Source organism: Dama dama, chromosome 3 (genome assembly GCF_033118175.1).
Source record: "Dama dama isolate Ldn47 chromosome 3, ASM3311817v1, whole genome shotgun sequence".
In the NCBI taxonomy this organism is placed as follows: Eukaryota; Metazoa; Chordata; class Mammalia; order Artiodactyla; family Cervidae; genus Dama; species Dama dama.
Genome location: NC_083683.1, coordinates 46,625,647 through 46,645,174, shown reverse-complemented (window position 1 = coordinate 46,645,174; position 19,528 = coordinate 46,625,647). Strand labels below are relative to the sequence as shown.

Sequence of the window (19,528 nt, the reverse complement as noted above, 5' to 3'; positions counted from 1 at the left end):
CAGTTCATGAGGTACCCACTTAATTGAACTTCTTCACCTTTCCAATTTGCTTCTAATGCAGATTGACCATAGAATGGTCAATGTTGAGTTCTTCAGCAACTTTTCGTGTAGTTGAAAGAGAATCAGCTTTGATGATCCTTTCATTTGGTCATTGTCAATTTGCAATTGCCAGCCACTGTGCTCCTCATCTTCAAGGCTCTCCTCTCCTTTACAAAACTTCTTGAAGCACCACTGCACTGTACATTTGTTAGCAGTTTCTGGGCTAGTGCATTGATGATGTTCAAATTGTCTCCACTGCTTTACGACCCATTTTGAACTCAAATAAGAAAATTGCTTGAATTTGCTTTTTGTCTAACATCATTTCCCTAGTCTAAAATATATATTATATAAAATAATATAAATAATGTATAAATATTATATATATTTATATATATAACATATAAATATATATAAAATAAACAGCAAATAACAAGTCATTAGCAAAAAAAGTGAGAAATGTGCATTAAAATGATGTATAACATAATCACATTTATTTGAGAATGTATGCCAATATCAAATGGCAAAGCTCAGCAATGCAAGACCACAATTACTTTTACACCAACCTAATAGCAATAAACACACCTAGCTCTTAGATCTTAGTTTCTAACTACCACTGCCTAACAAAAAAAAAAGGGGGGGGAGTCTTCTTGAAGAAATAACCAATTTCACATTGCCCAGTAAGACAAGAAATGAAGATTATAAAGAATGAAAAGGAAGGGGGGGGGGGGGGAAACTGCTGTTACTATAGATAATAGAATTGCCTACATAGAATAACCAAGAAAGCAACAAATTATTAGGAATAATGAAGTCATCAAAATAGTTGGATATAAAATTGACATATAAAAATGAAAAGAGAATATGCAGTTAATTGTAAAGTATATATTTTTAACCTCAAAAGATACAAAATACCTTAGGAATAACTGACAAAGTTGGCATATTCATTTTGAAGGGAAATTTGGCATTTCTAATGAATTTTTAGGTACACTACTGTTCAGAGTTTTGCCAAGAGAACGCACTGGTCATAGCAAACAGCCTCTTCCAACAACACAAGAGAAGACTCTACACATGGACATCACCAAATGGTCAACACCAAAATCAGATTGATTATATTCTTTGCAGTCAAAGATGGAGAAGCTCTATATAGTCAGCAAAAACAAGACTGGGAGCTGACTGTGGCTCAGATCATGAACTCCTTATTACCAAATTCAGACTTAAATTGAAGAAAGTAGGGGAAACCAGTAGACCATTCAGGTATGACCTAAATCAAATCCCTTATGATTATACAGTGGAAGTGAGAAATAGATTCAAGGGATTAGATCTGATAGACAGAGTGCCTGATGAACTATGGACGGAGGTTCATGACATTGTACAGGAGGCAGTGGTCAGGACCATCCCCAAGAAAAAGAAATGCAAAAAGGCAAAATGGCTATCTGAGGAGGCCTTACAAATAGCTGTGAAAAGATGAGAAGTGAAAGGCAAAGGAGAAAAGGAAAGATATTCCCATCTGAATGCAGAGTTCCAAAGAATAGCAAGGAGAGATAAGAAAATCTTCCTCAGTGATCAGTGTAAAGAAATAGAGGCAAACAATAGAATGGAAAGACTAGAGATCTCTTCAAGAAAATTAGAGATACCAAGGGAACATTTCTTGCAAAGATGGGCTCGATAAAGGACAGAAGTGGTATGGACCTAACAGAAGCAGAACATATTAAGAAGAGGTGGCAAGAATACACTGAAGAACTGTACACAAAAGATCTTCATGACCCAGATAATCATGATGGTGTGATCTCTTACCTAGAACCAGACATCCTGAAATGTGAAGTCCTTAGGAAGCATCAGTACAAACGAAGCTAGTGGAGGTGACGGAATTCCAGTTGAGCTATTTCAAATCTTAAAAGATGATGCTGTGAAAGTGCTGCACTCAATATGCCAGTAAATTTGGAAAACTCAGCAGTGCAGTGGCCACAGGACTGGAAAAGGTCAGTTTTCATTCCAATCCCAAAGAAAGGCAATGCCAAAGAATGCTCAAACTACCACACAGTTGCACTCATCTCACATGCTAGCAAAGTAATGCTCAAAATTCTCCAAGCCAGGCTTCAACAGTGCGTGAACCATGAACTCCCAGATGTTCAAGCTGGATTTAGAAAAGGCAGAGGAACTAGAGGTCAAATTGCCAACATCTGTTGGATCATCCAAAAAGCAAGAGAGTTCCAGAAAAACATCTGTTTTATTGACTATGCCAAAGCCTTTGACTGTGTGGATCACAACAAACTGTGGAAAATTCTGAAAGAGATGGAAAGCAGGCCACCTGAGCTGCCTCTTGAGAAATCTGTATGCAGGTCAGGAAGCAACAGTTAGAACTGAACATGGAACAACTGACTGGTTCCAGATTGGGAAAGGAGTACATCAAGGCTATATATTGTCACCCTGCTTATTTAACTTATATGCATAGTTCATCATGAGAAATACTGGGCTGCATGAAGCACAAACTGGAATCAAGATTGCCGGGAGAAATATCAATAACCTCAGATACACAGATGACACCACCCTTATGGCAGAAGGCAAAGAGGAACTAAAGAGCCTCTTGATGAAAGTGAAAGAGGAGGACTTCCCTGGTGGTCCAGTAGTTAAGAATTCACCTTCCATTGCAAGGGACACAAGTTCAATCCCTGGTCAGGGAGCTAAGATTCCACATACCTTGCGACCAAAAAATAAACAACAAAAAAGCAATATTGTAATAAATTCAATAAAGACTTTTTAAAAAAAGAAAAGAAAGTTAAAGAGGAGAGTGAAAAAGTTGGCTTTAACTCAACATTAAGAAAACTAAGATCATGGCATCCGATCCCATCACTTCATGACGAATAGATGGGGAAACAGTGGAAACAGTGACAGACTTTATTTTGGGGGGCTCCAAAATCACTGCAGATGGTATTGCAGCCATGAAATTAAAAGATGCTTGCTCCTTTGAAGACAAGCTATGACCAGCCTAGACAGCATATTAAAAAGCCAGAGACATTACTCTGCCAACAAAGGTCCATCTAGTCAAAGCTATGGTTTTTTCAGTAGTCATGTATGGATGTGAGAGTTGGACTATAAAGAAAGCTGAGCGCCAGGGATTTGATGCTTTTGAACTGTGGTGTTGGATAAGACACTTGAGAGTCTCTTGGATAGCAAGGAGATCCAACCAGTCACTCCTAAAGGAAATCAGTCCTGAATATTCATTGGAAGGACTGATGCTGAAGCTGAAACTCCAATACTTTGGCCACCTGATGTGAAGAACTGACTCATTTGAAAAGACCCTGATACTGGGAAAGTTTGAAGGCGGGAGGAGAAGGAAATGACTAGAGGATGAGATGGTTGGAGTCTTGAGTCTGAGTAAACTCTGGGAGTTGGTGATGGACAGGGAGGCCTGGTGTGCTACAGTCCATTGGGTCACAAAGAGTTGGACACGACTGAATGATTAAACTGAACTGAACTGTTGAGAAATTCTACTAGTGATTATATATACAATAGACACATCCTCTCACTGTTCACTGAAGACTTGTTTTCCTTTTTTTTAAACAATTTGCTAAGCATTGTTGTAAGCATTCAGTAAATAAGCATAAGTGTAGGAATGTTTACTGTGGCATTTTTCATAGTAGCCAAACACTAGAAAGAATGTAAATGTCTGTTGACAGAAAAGTGATTAAATTGGCTATATTCACACAATGGAAATGCTATTTAGCAATTAAAATAAATTACTAATAATAATGAGATGTTTTTACCAACATGAAAAATCTAAAAAACAATATTACATGAGAAAGCAAATTAAACATAGATATGTATGATATTGATATGTAATGCAAACAATAATATGTCTTACCCTTGGATACAGACATACATCATAAAAGTACAAAAACAAATATTAAAATAACACCAAATTCAAGGTAGAAATCTCTGTGGAGAGGAGGGAAATGGGATTTATGAGAAGCTTCACAGCCTTTTCAATTGCATATATTTTATTTTATTAAACTGGCCATCATAGTGAGTGTTCATTATATTTTATATACCTGAAGTAGTTTATAATAATTTAAATGATATTTATAGCATTATTATATAATTAAATGATATGAAATAAATGTTTGAAAAATGCTATACAAAAATCTAAATTATTATTGGTGGTTTATTCTGGTGGTTTGTTCAACTTTCCTCCTTTCTCTATATAGTATGCTAAAAATGAGGAAATGTTGATGCTAAATTAATACCTGATACCTGAATTAAACCACTCTGAGATAAGATCTGGCACAAATCTTCTGTTTCTGGAAATGTTCTCCTTTTTCTAAGTTTTAAAGTTAATTTTTTATGTGTTGGCATCATTCATTTATTAATCATCCTAGTGAGATGGTTGTGTGTACTCTCGCTGATACTAAAGTGATGTGATACATCTTGTTAAAGATGAAATGGTACCCTTACTGTTATTCCCTGTAATAGGCCTCAGCTTCCAACTGATCTCCTGATATTAGAATTAAATGACCTTATCTTCTTTTTCAGATAAATGCAGTGCGTGCAATAGTTCCCAATAAGAGTAACAATGAAATTATCCTGGTTTTGCAGCACTTTGATAATTGTGTGGACAAAACAGTACAAGCATTTATGGAAGGTAACCCTAGCTCAATATTTTTATAAGCTCATATTTGTTCAAATAGAAGTTGCTTCAAATTTCTGTAGCATTTATTCGGCAGTGTGGTATTTTACAGATGATATAGCAGGCCCTGTGTGATTTTTAAAGATATCTTTTAAAGCTCCTTTTTTCAGTCCTAGAAGTAATTCATTCATAAGCTGTATGATACCTGGAATAAGAGACAAGCAGAGAAGACTCCTTCATTTTATTCAGACAGTTAAGAAGAAATTAGATAGCCAGTGGTATAAGGAACTTGATTGGAGTTGGGTTGAATAAGAATTTAAGAAGCAATGACAAAGCAGTGGTCCAGTGGCTCAGCTACAGATGGCAGATTTAGGGACTCAATAGTCTTTTTTAGGCTCTGACAAGTGATTTAAATATATGGATTTGAGTTTCCTTATTTACCATACAAAAAATGGTATGCTTAGTCAAACCTTCTGATTTTATAGAGTTGAGGAGCATTTTACAAAATTCTTCCACACAACTTGTTTGGGAAAAACTGTCTGAAGTTGTCTCTTTCATTGAACAGTGACAGTGATGTCAAAATAGATCTCCCTCTTTCTACTTTTCTGAATTTGCCAGTGTAGAATAAACAGGTCCAAATACTGTAAGTTTTTTCTTTATCATCATTTTTTTTTATAATGTTAGTATTTGGGTCTAGGGTAGTAGAGGGTTCTCTCTGAAACAATGTAACCAGGTGGTGTGTAATCTTCTGGAGGAGAGGGGACACCATACTTGGGCTGAAACCAGTCGTCTTTGTATTTGGTCAAAGCTACATACATAAAAAGAAGCTTCAAAATGGTCAGGCTACATTAGTCTCTTCCTGGAAGAACTTACTGAAGAAATTAAATGGAGAAGGGGGATCTAAATGGGCAGGTATTCTAAAAGGTAAGCATGATATGATTGTCTCATTACATTAACTTAGATACCTGAACCATCACTTTTCCTATTGGGAGAGGGAGACTTCCCAGCAGTTACAAAATTCAGGGACACTAACTACTTCTTGAGCATGCCTGTGATGGGAGAAAAAAATCTGTGATTGGTTTCTCTTACAGGTAGTGCCAGTGAAGTACTCAAAGAATGGACAGTAACAGGCAAGAAAAAGGTAAAAATGAATTAAATTTAAGTGTGGTATCCCTATTTGTATTCTAAAAAAATTAAGCTCTGCAGAAATATTGAAAGATTTACATATGCATCTTCATTTTACCTGGCTAAGAAAAGTTTTCTTCCAGGACATTGTAACACTGCTATGTACATAGAGTACCACAGTCTCCTCCATGTATTTCAGGCAGAAAGCAGAATTACTCTGCCATCGCAGTTGCAGAGAGTGTATTAATATTAGGCAGGGGTGAAACAAGAGAGCATGTCTTGTTTCTCTAGAGGAGCAGCAGAGCTCCTCTAGAGAAAGTGATCCATTCCAGTGGTTTTTCAACATCATTCATATCATACGTCAGTTAAAATAGTTCAAATTTTTAAGTCAGACCACTTGTGTTGTAATCTCTGATATTAATCAGCTTTAGCCTAAAGCCTAAAGAGAAGCTTTGCTACTCTTAGCTATGCAGAGGGGTCTAATGGTCTAGTTCAGGGAGATATTAGAAGATAATAGAAGGCACTTGGACTGTGGAATCAGTCAAAACTGGATTTATATCCTATTCTACTACTTACCGGTTTTATTTCCTGGGAATATTGTTTAACCCTAGTGAGCCTTAGTTTGCTCGTCTCTAAAATAGGAAAATAATATTGACAACTGCAAGTTTTTCAGTTCAGTTCATTTCAGTTGCTCAGTCGTGTCCAACTCTTTGCAATCCCATGGGCTGCAGCACGCTAGGCTTCCCTGTCCATCACCAACTCCCGGAGCTTACTCAGACTCATGTCCATCGAGTCAATGATGCCATCCCACTGCCTCATCCTCTGTTGTCCCCTTCTCCTCCCGCCTTCAATCTTTCCCAGCATCAGGGTCTTTTCAAATGAGTCAGTTCTTCACATCAGGTGGCCAAAGTATTGGAGTTTCGGCTTCAGCATCAGTCCTTCCAATGAATATTCAGGACTGATTTCCTTTAGGATTGACTGGTTGGATCTCCTTGCAGTCCAAAGGACTCTCAAGAGTCTTCTCCAACACCACAGTTCAAAAACATCAATTCGTTGGGGCCCAGCTTTCTTATAGTCCAACTCTCACATCCATACATGACTACTGAAAAAAACCATAGCTTTGACTAGATGGATCTTTGTTGGCAAAGTAATGTCTCCTCAAGTGTTTAATACAGTGTATAGCATATCAGTTCTCCTTATCCACTTGAAACCAAAAATGCTTTCCCAAAAAGGACACTAGCTAACCTTAACATGCTTCCCATAGCTCTTTACTCTAAATCTAGTTCCTTTAGGAAGTGCTTAAAGTGTGAATTTGAATCAAGTATCTCTATGAAATCTCTTTGGGGTCTATATTAGGTTAGTGCTGGAGTTCTGGAATGCTTTCTTGATGACTCTAAATGACTTCATTAGGAATTCTGCTAAGTCTTGATTAAACCAGACTTGGGGAAAAAAAGAAAACAGGCTTGGCTCCAATGACCCTTGAGAACTTTTTCTAAGAACTTGCTACTACCGCAGATTCCCCTGAAGCTGTCCATACCTGTAGCTTTGAATATTTGCTTAACTTCTTCCCATTGCTTTCACCAAACCTAAGTAACTGTGCGTATTCTGATTTATTATTTTATTGGCCAAGGATAATAGGTTATTAGTAATGTAATATGTGCACAAAGCTGGGGAAGTATGGTTGGAGATACATAAATTTCTTAAAATTTGGAGAAAGAAAAATGGTTTCAGTTTGGCAATTCCAAATACCCAAATCACATCCAGTTAACTGTTGGGATTAGTTCAATAGGATATGATCATGAACGGTTACTGGGGATAGGTATCATATGCATAGGACAGTGACATGAAAACTTAGCCAGCTCACATGGGAGAAAGTAATTAAGAAAAGGAGAAATGAGAATTGTGGAGAGGAAAAATCCCTTACCAGATATATGATTGCAAATAGTTTCTCACAATCGTTTTTCTTTGTTAACTGTGCCTCTGGTGTCATCTCTAAGAAATCCTTACCAAATCCAATATCGTGAAGCTTTTGTCCTACATCATTTTCTTACAAGTTTTGTTGATTTAGGTCTTACATTTAGGTTTCATCCATTTTGAGATAATTTTTGTGTTATGTTTCAGGTTAAAGTCCAACTTTATTCTTTTATAAGTGGGGATTCCAGTTTTTCTAGCATTATTTGTTGAAAAGACTGTCCTTTCCCCATTGAGTAGTTTTGGCAAAAATCATTTAGCCATATATGTTAGAGTTCACTTCTGGGCTGTTTATTCTATTTCATTGTCTCTGTGTTTGTTTTTTATAAGTATTTTTGTCACTCTGCATGGCTTGCGGATCTTAGTTCCCTGACCAGGGATCAAACCCCTGCCCTCCATAGTGGAAGCAGAATCTTAACCACGGGCCACCAGACAAGTCCCTTATATATCTGTCTTTACCCTAGTACTACATTGTTTTGATTAGTGCAGCTTTGTAGTAAGTTTTGAAATCAGGTTGTATGAGTCTCCCTGTTTTGTTCCTCTTTTTCTTAAAATTTTTTCTTGAAATGTTGATTTACAATGTTGTGTTAATTTCAGGGGGTAGAGTGATTCAGTTATACACACACACACATACATATACATAAATTTTTTTAGATTCTTTTCCATTGTACCAGCTGAGCCACAAGGGAAGCCCATTGTAGGTTATTAGAAGATACTGTTATAGTCCCCAACAGTAGGTCTTTGTTGGTTATCTTTTCATATATAATAATGTGTATATTTCAGTCCCAAACATACTAGCCCTCCCATACTAGCCCCGTTCCCTTTTGGTGACCGTAAGCTTGTTTTCTATGTCTGTGAGTCTGTTTTTCTTTTGTAAGTAAATTCATTTGTGTCCTTTTTTTTTAGATTACACATATAAGTGATATCATATGATATTTGTCCTTCTCTGTCTGACTTATTTAATTTAGTATGATAATCTCTAGTCTTCTTTTTAAAGATTGTTTTGGTTCCTTGAGAGTGCATATGAATTTTAAGATGGGTTTTTCTGTTTCTGCAAAAAATATCATTGGGATTTTGATATGGATTGCATTGATTTGTAGATCACTTTGGGTAGTATTGACATTTTAATATTAAATCTTCTAATTCATAAATATATAATGTGTTTCTATTTAGTTATGCTATTATAAATTGAATTATTTTATAATTTACTTTTCAGATTGTTCATGTATGGAAGTACAACTGATTTTTGTGTGTTGACTGTATCTTGCTGCTTTGCTGAATTGTTCTCTGTGTGTGTGTGTATGTGTAATCTTTAAAGTTTTCTATATATAAGATCATATCTTTTGCAAACATATTTTACTTTTTCATTTCCTGCTTGGATGCCTTTTATTTCTTTTCTTTCTTAGTTGCACTGGCTACAACTTTCAGTACTGTGTTGAATAGAAATGGCAAAAGTGGGCACCCTTGCCTTGTTCCTGATCTTTGAGGAAAAGCTCTCCTCCTTGACCATTGTTCCATGTGGGTTTTTCATATATGTCTTTTACTATGTTGAAGTAGTTTCCTTCTAGTCCTAGTTTTTTTTTTAGTGTTTTTATCATGAAAGGATATTTGAATTTTGTCACATGTTTTTTCTGCATCAATTAAGATGATCATGTGGCTTTTTTCCCCTTCTTTCTGTTAATATGGTGTGCTACATTGATCAGTTTTCTTAAGTTGAACCATTCTTGCATTCAGGGAATAAATCCTATTTGGTCATGGTATATAATTATTTTAATATGTTGCTGAATTTGGTTTGGTACTGTTTTGTTGAGAAGTTTTGCATCAGTGTTCATAAGGGATATTGCTTTGTAGTTTTCATCTAGTGTCTTTGTCTAAGTATCAGGGTAATGCTGACCTCATAGAGTGAGTTAGATATTGTTCCCTTCTCTTCAGCAGCTTTTTTTTTTTTTTTTTTTTTAAAGTTTGGCAGGAGTATATGTTTGGTAGAATTCACTAGTGAAGCCAAGGCTTTTCTTTTTCAGGAGATTTTTGATTTGTGTTTCAGTCTCCTAACTAGTTAGATTTTCTATTTCTTCATGACAGTATTGGTAGGTTTTGTGTTTCTAGGAATTTGAACAATTTCATCTAGGAATACAATTTGTTGGTGTATGATTGTTCATAATATTCTCTTATAATCAATAGTAATGTACCCACTTTCATTTCTTATTTTAATACTTTGAGTCTTCTCACTTTTTTCTTAGTCCATCTAGCTAAAGGTTTGTCAACTTTGTTTTTATGAAGAACTAGCTTTTGGTTTTGTTGGTCTTCTAAGTCATGTAGAAAACAAGAAGAACAGTAACAAACCATTGTTATAATAATACTAGCTTTTGTAGTTGTGCATTTATTTTACCTCTGCCAAGTTCTTTATTTCTTTGTGTGCCTTCAGAGGACCATCTAGTGTTGTTTCACTTCACCTTACAGGCCTCCCTTGAACATTTCTGGCGGGGCAGGTCTGGTAGTCATGAACTCCCTCGTCTTTGTTTATCTGGGAATGTCTTAATTTATCCCTCAGTTTTGAAAGACAGTTTTGCTACATAGAGGATTCTTGGTTGGTGGGTTTGTTTGTTTTTTTTCCTTTTAGCACTTTGAATATATCTGCCTACTGCCTTCTGGCCTCCTATGTTTCTGATGAGAAATTTGCTAATCTCACTGATGATCTCTTGTGTGTGATAAGTAACTTCTCTCTTGCTGCTTTCTGGATTCTTTCTTTATCTTTGGGAAGTTTGGTTACAACGTGTTTCATCTTCTTTTATTTATTTATTTATTTTTTTGTCTTCTTAAAAACTATTTTTTTAATTTTTTTTCATTTATTTTTATTAGTTGGAGGCTAATTACTTTACATTCATCTTCTTTTAGAGGTTGTTAAGCTTCTTGGATGTTTATAGTCATGTCTTTCATCAAATTTGGAAAGTTTTCAGCCATTATTTCTTCATACGTTCTTTCTTCCCTTTCTCTCCTCTCCTTCTCCAGTTTATACAATGCATATGTTGGTTTGCTTGATGGAGCCCCACAGGTCCCTTAGGCTCTTCACTTTTCTTCAATCTTTTTTTTTCTCTTCCTCAAACTCAATAATTTCAGTTGTGCTATCTTAAAACCCACTGGTTCTTTCTTCTGACTTCTCAGATCTCCCTTTGAATCCCTTCAGTGATTTTTTTAAAAAAAATTTAAGTTACTGTACTTTTCAGCTCCAGAATTTCATTTTTGATTTCTTTTTTAGATCTAATTTATTTTTCTATCTCTTAATTAATATTCCCATTTTGTTCATACTTTGTTTGCTTGACATTCCCCACATTTTCCTTTAGTTCTTTGAACATCTTTAAGGCAGCTTTTTTTGTTGTTTTCATTTTTGAGGGGTGGGTTTTGGTTGTACTGAATCTTCATTGCTGCATGGGCTTTTCTCTGGTTGCAGAAAGCAGGGACTACTCTCCTTTGTGCTCTTTTGTACTCTGCAGCTAGCAGGGACTAGTTGCATTGTGCAGGCTTCTCATTGCAGTGACTTCTCTTGTTGTGAAACACAGGCTCTAGGCACATGGGCTTCAGCAGTTGCAGCATGTGGGCTCAGTAGTTGGCGGCTCCCAGGCTCTAGAGCACAGGCTCAGTAGTTGGGGTGCACAGGCTTAGTTGCTCCATAGCATGTGGGATCTTCCCAGACCAGAGATCATGTCTCCTATGTTGGGAGGTGAATTCTTTACCACTGAAACACCAGGGGAGCCCAAAAATGCACTAGGCATTTGAGTAAAAAAATCCTTCTTATGGAAACTGCTAGTTAGGAACATATTAAGAATCCATGTTTACATAATTAAAATTAATCTTTGGATAAAAAAGTAAAGGCTTTAATATATCTCCCAACAAGTCTTTCTCAGGGAAAGTTTCTATTGATTTATTCTTTTCCTTTGTATTGGCCATACTTTCTTATTTTTTTGTGTTCTTTGTGATTTTTTGTTGAAAGCTAGACATTTGAATCTAATAATTTGATAACTCTGGAAACCAGATTCTCCCTCTTTCTCCAGGTTTGCTGTTTTTTGTTATTGCTATATTTTAAAATTGTTGTAAGCTGTCTTTGTACCAAGGGTCAGCCTAAGGTGTAAACTTAAGGTCTTCTCAGATCTTGTCTATGCTTTTCCCTGGGCATGCATGATTACTTTCAATTTTTTTCTATATATAAAGTTGTTTTTGAATGTCCTAGTCTTCGATGTCTGTCTCCTGAAAGGGAATAAAGAAAAATGAAGTGGGGAGGAAGGGTCCCACCACTTTAATTCCCCTAAAGGAATTAAACTTCAACCAGAGGGGGAGGGGCTTGGAATAGTGGGAGGAGGTGCAGCATCAGTGGCTGCCTGCCTCTGTCTATACCTTTGCTGTGAAAGGCAGCAGTCAGTGACCACGACACAGCTCCCAGATATTTGGAGGACAGGGTCCTTTTTGCCTACCCTGACTCCAGCAAGCTATGTGCCAGCTGCTCCAAGAACAGGTGCACGGCTGCCTGTTCCCTAACTGGAGGTGGGGGGTGAGTATCTGCTACTGTGCTCAGAACTGAAATTGACTGAAATTAACTGCAATTTATCATCCAAGTCTTCTCCTGGAAATTATAAGCCTTCAGTAGACTACAGAGTTCCAAAATAGTTAGACAGATTCTGCCAGTGTAATTGTTTTCTAGGTGAGGAGACAGATTTCTCATGCAAAATCCTCTGCAGTGCAGATTTAATTTATCTTTATTAAACTGAAGTTTCACTTCATTCCATATGTTTATAGCTACACCAGTTTTTCTATTGGATTATTATTTTGTTTGTTTAAGAGCTTTCTCTATTTCTTTGTATATATTGCACTTTTTTTCACATTTTGTAATTTATCTTTTGATTTTTCTTATAGGGGGTTTTGTTATGCTTTGCTGTTTTATTTTTATGTGTTTGAGTTTATCTTAAGTATTTTACATAGTTATTTTAGTCAGTGGTTCAACATATACAAAAACGTATTCAGTTTCTGGAAGAGCAAATGAGAAATTGGTAACATTGGTTGCCTATGGGTAGCTGGCGCCACCTCTCTGGATTGTCGGGGTCTTCTTTTTCTTTTCTTTTTTTCAAATCTTTAATAACCATTAGAACAAAAAGAAGAAAAGCAAGCCAAAACCTGCAGCAGAACCAAGTAACAGTATCCCAGATTCCAATAAATCGGTTTCCGTTCAAGAGGAACAATCTGCGCCCTCCTCAGAGAAAGGTGGTATTAATGGTTATCATGTCAACGGTGCCATCAATGATACCGAGTCTGTGGACTCACTCAGTGAAGGTATGGAGACACTTTCAATAGAAGCCAGAGAACTGGAGGATCCTGAGTCTGCCACATCAGAAATGCTAGATAGAACAGGTGAGTATATTAACAGGTCCTTGGAAAGTTCCATTCTACTGAAAAATACAGGGGCTTCTTGGTTGAGAAAGCAATCAATAAATTAAATCTAGTTAGTTTTTTAATTTTGTTACTTATGTGAAAGAGTCACATTTGGTAATTATCAAAGGCCTAGAAAAATATAATTCTTATTCCATTGTTTCATATTTTAATTTTAGTCTAAATCAGCCTTGTGGAAATCTTCTAATTTAATAGTTCTATAATACTTAGAGATTACAGAAGGTGACGTTAGGTGTTTTTTAACTTCACATTTATTAAAGGAAATGATGATCATGAGTTGATATTGATGTTATTATTCCAAGACTCAACACAGTAAGGAATATATAAGCATAATTGTAATCCCATGGCTTTCATTAGAAGTAGACTGTTGGTTTTTATAGTCTCACATTTGTTTTTTAATAAAGAATTAAGATTAGTATTAGTTGTAAATTCAGATAGCTTGTACATTTTGTTTCATTAACCATTTTGATGAGTACTGGAAAGATATTGGGAATATATTTTTAAAAATAGGCTTTTTAATTACTTGTTTGTTAATCTAGTTCTCTTTGCTCTGTTGCTGCTGGCTTTATAAATGTAATGCCATTTTTTAAATTATGCTGTATATTTCAGATTTTTTTTATTGATTAGTTCAAGCACACACGCATACATACAAAGACTTAGAAAAAAACATAGCACCTCAAACAAACCACAGATTGTCAATGGCCTCTATTTTTTTTCTAAACTAGCTTTCCTTTATTTCCTAACTCTTTGCCCTTTCTATTTCCTCAAGCTTTTAAAACTCTTCTTTCTTTCCCTGGGACAGTGTAGAAATCTTTTCCTTAGCATAACTTAACAGAAGCTTGTCAGAAGGTGGTGATATTGACTCTTCACTTCCTTGTGACCAGAACTGCAAGGAAGTTACTAACAAGATCCAGGGAATGAGCTAGCCTGTCTGGAGATGGGTTAATAAAGAATCCTTCTCTCCAGTTAGTGTGCCTCCTGGGCTAAGCCAGATGATACTCACAGCCCCACTGACTCTGCTCTTCGTCCTGTTTTGTCAGTTGATTCTATTCACAACCTTTTAAGAGGCATTGTTTTGCTGCATTTTTACCTTTTTACTTCATGTGTACTTAAAGACTCCTTGATTTACCCCTAAACTCTACTCTAAAATACTGGCCTCTTTATTTGACAGGATCCATGCTGGAGAATGGTGTCTCTGATTTTGAGTCCAGATCTTCGACTATGCACTCTACTCAGAATTCTCAACAAAACAGGAACGCTGCCAAGTCTCTCTCGAGAACTACTGTAGGACCTCAGCTTTCAAATCTAGGCATGGAAGATGTTCCCCTCTCTTCCACCAACAAAAAGCTTGGTAAATCAAAGACCTTCTTTTGAGAGAAAGCAAAAAGAATCTGTGTTTTGAGCTAGAAAGAGCAAATTATCTCTTTGTTCTCATAGATAAGGTTTCAGAAGTGACTATCCATGATGATCCAGCCTTTCCCCAGTTTTGTGTACACAGTTGGAGTCTGATAGTAGTGTAATGCCATACAGTCTTGAAACAACAATAGTGGTCGTTTTTTGTGAATGAGAGTCGAACTCTGCGGCTAGCATGACGTTTCTGCTAACATTAACCTTCGTTTTATTTGCTTTACTGCAACACGTCTGTGCTATTTCCTTCATTTTTAACTCCAGGTTGATTCAACAGTAAAAAGCTTTGCCATCTCTGAAATGACATTTTGAAGAAATATTTTAATTTCTCTTTTCAACTTCATGCTTTTACTAATACCTATCAGACTGTAGCTTTAAGCAAGGTCATTTTCTCTTAAGTAAATCCTTAGCATTGATTGATGGTAGCCATTTGCTGTTTTTCTTTTTTAACTATAATAGTTATTTAAATAATCAGCCAATAATTAGATAGAGATAATAGCCCTTCTATCGTCCATTTAAGGATGGCAGTCCACTTACCTGAACAAATGAAACAGAAAAATGTAAAAGACCCTTGTAACCTGTAGCTCTGTATTGAATTATTTATACCGCATGAGCCAAATTTAATTATTGAGGCTCTCTTTTTTCATCTTTCTAACAGAGCCCTCAACTTGTCCAGAAAGGCAAGTCTGACAGTATTTAGTCAAGCAAAAATAAAGGAACAGTGCTTGAAAGCTTTTAGGTAGATTTTAAAAGAAATCAGGTTGAGATGAGGAAGGATTTAAAGATTGAAAATCTGTGTCTTGGCACTTTATAAATTTGTTAGATCAGTTATTCTAACTACCAGTCATAATAACTTTGACATTAGTGAATATAAAAAGGTTACAATAGAATTCTCAGAAACTGGTTAAAATATGTTAGGTAGGTAAATATGCTTCATCTTTATCTACAGTGTTGACTTACTCACTTAAAATGCTTCAAACTGTACTATCAAGAGAGAACTTTATCAGTTTTGTAATATCTACATGGTGAATTGTATTCTACTAAATCCTGTTACGTAGGGAGTTTTGAAAATTTGGTACCAACTCAAATAGTTTTTCATTTTGGGTTCTTTTTTTAGTCTTTTTCTCTCTGTGCTTAATTTCATTATGGATAGTTCTAAAATTACTGTCTTCAAATTTATTAACCTTTTTTCTCTAAGTTTTTAATCTGCTATTAATCCAATTCAGTGTATTTTTCATCTCTGATTTTTTTTTTTCATCTCCAAAGATTCTGTTGGAATCTTTTTAAATATCTTCCATGTGTCTCCTTAACAGATTATACTATTCCTCCGCCTTCTTGAACATGTGATATTTGGTTATATTAGCTGTTTTGATGTCCTTACTGACTTGATACTACATCTTTGTCATTTCTGCACCTGTTTCTGTTAATTGATTTTTCCCTTCATTATAGATCAGTCATATTTTTCTGCCTCTAGTAATTTTTTTATTAGATGCCAGACATTGTGAATTTTGCTTTGTTGATTGCTAGATATTTTCATATTTCTTTAAATATTCTTGTGATTTATTCTGGAACTGTTATTTGGAAACAGTCTGCTTGCTTGCTTAAGCTTTGTTAGTAGAAGTAGCGCAGCGTTTAGTATCAAGCTAATTACTGAGGCAGTACCCCTGTAAGTACTCTACCTGGTGCCCCACTATGCTGGTGTGAACATAGACTATTCCTGGTCTGGGTGAGCTCTTAGAATTATTCTACCTGCTCCTTTCCAGTGGTTCTTTTCCCTGTTTTGGGTGGTTCTGCACACGCATGCACTCAGAATCCTCTGTGGATCTTTGTACAGTTTTTTCATTGCAATGTAGCTTTCTCCTCTCCACTGTTCTGCCCTGAGAATTCTAGCCATCTTAGCCTCTTTGAACTCTCAACTCGGTCCCCTAAATTCAAAGAGATGTGCAGACTCAACTTAGGATTTCTCCTCCTTGCATTGCAGCCTGGAAACTCTCTTATGGCAGCAAGTTGAGGCCATCTTAGGCCTCACTTTTTTTGTTTTCTGTGTTCTTGTGGAGGGTGGTAAGAAGTACTGCATATTATTCATTGTCTGAAAACCATTGTTTCATATATTTTATGTATGTGTGAAGTTTTTTAAGACAGGAAGGTAAATCCAATTCCTGTTACTCCATCTTGGCCAGGATACTTTAAAAAAAAAATCTATGAAAAATTCCGTTTTTTGTTGAGGGTGGCCATTTAGGAAGCATTCTTAGTTATGAGACGTTAGTTACGTTACATGCTTAGGTATTCAGATCCAATTTTCAAGTTACCTATGTTCTTTTTTTTATTGGGGTTCTTTCCAAGGTTCTAATATTGAAAAATCTGTGAAAGACCTCCAGCGCTGCACAGTGTCTCTTGCACGATACCGAGTTGTAGTTAAAGAAGAGATGGATGCTTCTATTAAGAAAATGAAACAAGCTTTTGCCGAATTGCAGAGCTGGTAAGTTAAGTCGCATTTTGTATCAGTAGCATGAAAATGATAAAGATGGTTAACCATTCACCAAGTTCTTTAATTCCGAATTCTTAACTTCTCTACACAGTGGAGGAAGACTTAAAAATCCTATGCTATGTTTTGCTTTCTGCTTCATTCTGTTTGTGGTCACAGTTTGAGAATGAGTCATAGAAGAAACTCATGCTTTAGGAATGGACCTAAGGTTAATATTGTGTGGAAAGGGACAAGTAATTATAGAGTAGGTCATGCTCCTTTACATTAGGGTCTGTCTTTTAAACCAGGAACCTGTAACCAATGACATGATGTTTTTGAACAAATCAATATGCCAGCAAATTTGGAAAACTCAGCAGTAGCAAAAGGACTGGAAAAGGTCAGTTTTCATTCCAATCCCAAAGAAAGGCAATGCCAAAGAATGTTCAAACTATGGCACAGTTGCATTCATTTCACATGCTAGCAAAGTAATGTTCATTATTCTCCAAGCTAGGCTTCAACAGTATGTGAACTAAGAACTTCCAGATATTCAAGCTGGATTTAGAAATGGCAGAAGAACCAAAGATCAAATTGCCAACATCCACTGGATCATAGAAAATGCAAGAGAATTCCAGAAAAGCATCTACTTCTGCTTCATTGACTAGGCTAAAGCCTTTGATTGTGTGGATCACAACAAACTGTGTAAACTTCTTAAAGAGATGGGAATCTCACCTGCCTGCCTCTCACCTGCCTCCTGAGAAACTTACATGCAGGTCAAGAAGCAACAGTTAGGACCAGACATAGAACAACGGACTGGTTCCAGATTGGGAAAGGAGTACATCAAGGCTGTATATCGTCACCCTGCTTATTTAACTTACATGCAGAGTACATCATTCGAAATGCCAGGCTGGATGAAGCACTAACTGGAACCAAGATTGCTGGGAGAAATATCAATAACCTCAGATAGGCAAATGATACCACCCTGATGGCAGAAAGTGAAGAGGAACTGAAGAACCTCTTGATGAAAGTGAAAGAGGAGAGTGAAAAAGTTGGCTTAAAACTCAACATTCAAAAAATTAAGATCTTGGCATCTGGTCCCATCACTTCATGGCAAATAGATGGGGTAACAGTGGAAAGAGTAACAGACTTTATTTTCTTGGGCTCCAAAATCACTGCAGTTGGTGACTGCAGCCATGAAATTGAAAGATGCTTGCTCCTTGGAAGAAAAACTGTGACAGACCTAGACAGTATATTAGAAAGCAGAGACATTACTTTGCCAACAAAGATCTGTATAGTCAAAGCTATGGTGTTCCTAGTAGTCATGTATGGATATGAGAGCTGGACCATAAAGAAGGCTGAGCATGAAAGAATCGATGCTTTTGAACTGTAGTGTTGGAGAAGACTCTTGAGAGTCCCTTGGACTGCACGGAGATCCAACCAGTCAATCCTAAAGGAAATCAGTCCTGAAAATTCATTGGAAGGACTGATGCTGAAGCTCCAATACTTTGGCCGCCTGATTTGAAGAGCCGACTCATTGGAAAAGACCCTGGTGCTGCGAAAGATTGAAGACAGGAGGAGAAGGGGATGACAGAGGATGAGATGGTCGGATGGCATCACTGACTCGATGGACATGAGTTTGAGCAAGCTCTGGGAGTTGGTGATGGACAGGGAAGCCTGGCATGCTGCAGTCCATGGGGTCGCAAGGAGTCGGACACGACTGAGTGATTGAACAACAACAACAACATTAATACAAAGTAGAAAAGATGTCTTTGTTTTCCTCCTTCCTTTCGTCCTTCCCAATGACCCCACTCTAGTGGTCTCTTCTGTGCCCTATTATTAATCATTGATTTATTTTAATTTTGTATTTTTTAAACTTGCTTTAAAAAATTCTCATATCTTAAAATGTATTAATATGTGTTCTGTAGGTGAAATAGGGTTTAGTAGCTAAAGAGGTTTGAAAAGACCTAAATTTTCTTTACTACTGGACTTCTTGATGCGTTAATGCTAATATGCATTGTGAATTTACAAGAGGGAGCTATACTATGCTGTTTCTCAAATATATTTGATTATAGAATCTTTGGGAGGAGAAATATATTCTACTTTTCTTCTCAACCATTGCAGCTGTTTTAACTATTAGATATTAAAGTGGTAACTAACTTTTAAACCATAACTCTTTGGGGGAGATATTTTCATTTAATAATGGACATTTTTTTTTTTAAGGACCAAATTAAGTAACATGACAGGAAAACAAGCAGCTAGGTTGATATCTGGGGATATGAGACTGTCCATACTGCTTGTTTTTAACACTTTCAAGAATCTGAAATGTGAGAGGAAGTTTTCATGAACAGAGAGAACCTACACCACTCTTACTCCCAACCATCCATCCGTTTTCTTGATTGTCTGGGTGCTGTTCCCTGAGGTCATATTCAACCATGTCTCTGTTCACAAACTTAGTCTGGTACTTCATG

General features: G+C 36.4%; 1 protein-coding gene across 5 annotated transcripts in view; it reads left to right on the top strand.

The window, feature by feature from the left end:
* The window catches only part of SPATS2 (spermatogenesis associated serine rich 2), a 168,901-nt gene that overhangs the window by 129,078 nt on the left and 20,295 nt on the right, over positions 1 to 19,528 (top strand). For all 5 annotated transcript variants that reach the window (XM_061128460.1, XM_061128451.1, XM_061128477.1 and 2 more), the window contains 5 exons: positions 4,567 to 4,675; positions 5,752 to 5,801; positions 12,892 to 13,153; positions 14,364 to 14,543; positions 16,943 to 17,078. In XM_061128460.1, coding sequence (XP_060984443.1) covers positions 4,567 to 4,675; positions 5,752 to 5,801; positions 12,892 to 13,153; positions 14,364 to 14,543; positions 16,943 to 17,078 — 737 coding nt within the window. The remainder of the gene's footprint in view (positions 1 to 4,566; positions 4,676 to 5,751; positions 5,802 to 12,891; positions 13,154 to 14,363; positions 14,544 to 16,942; positions 17,079 to 19,528) is intronic.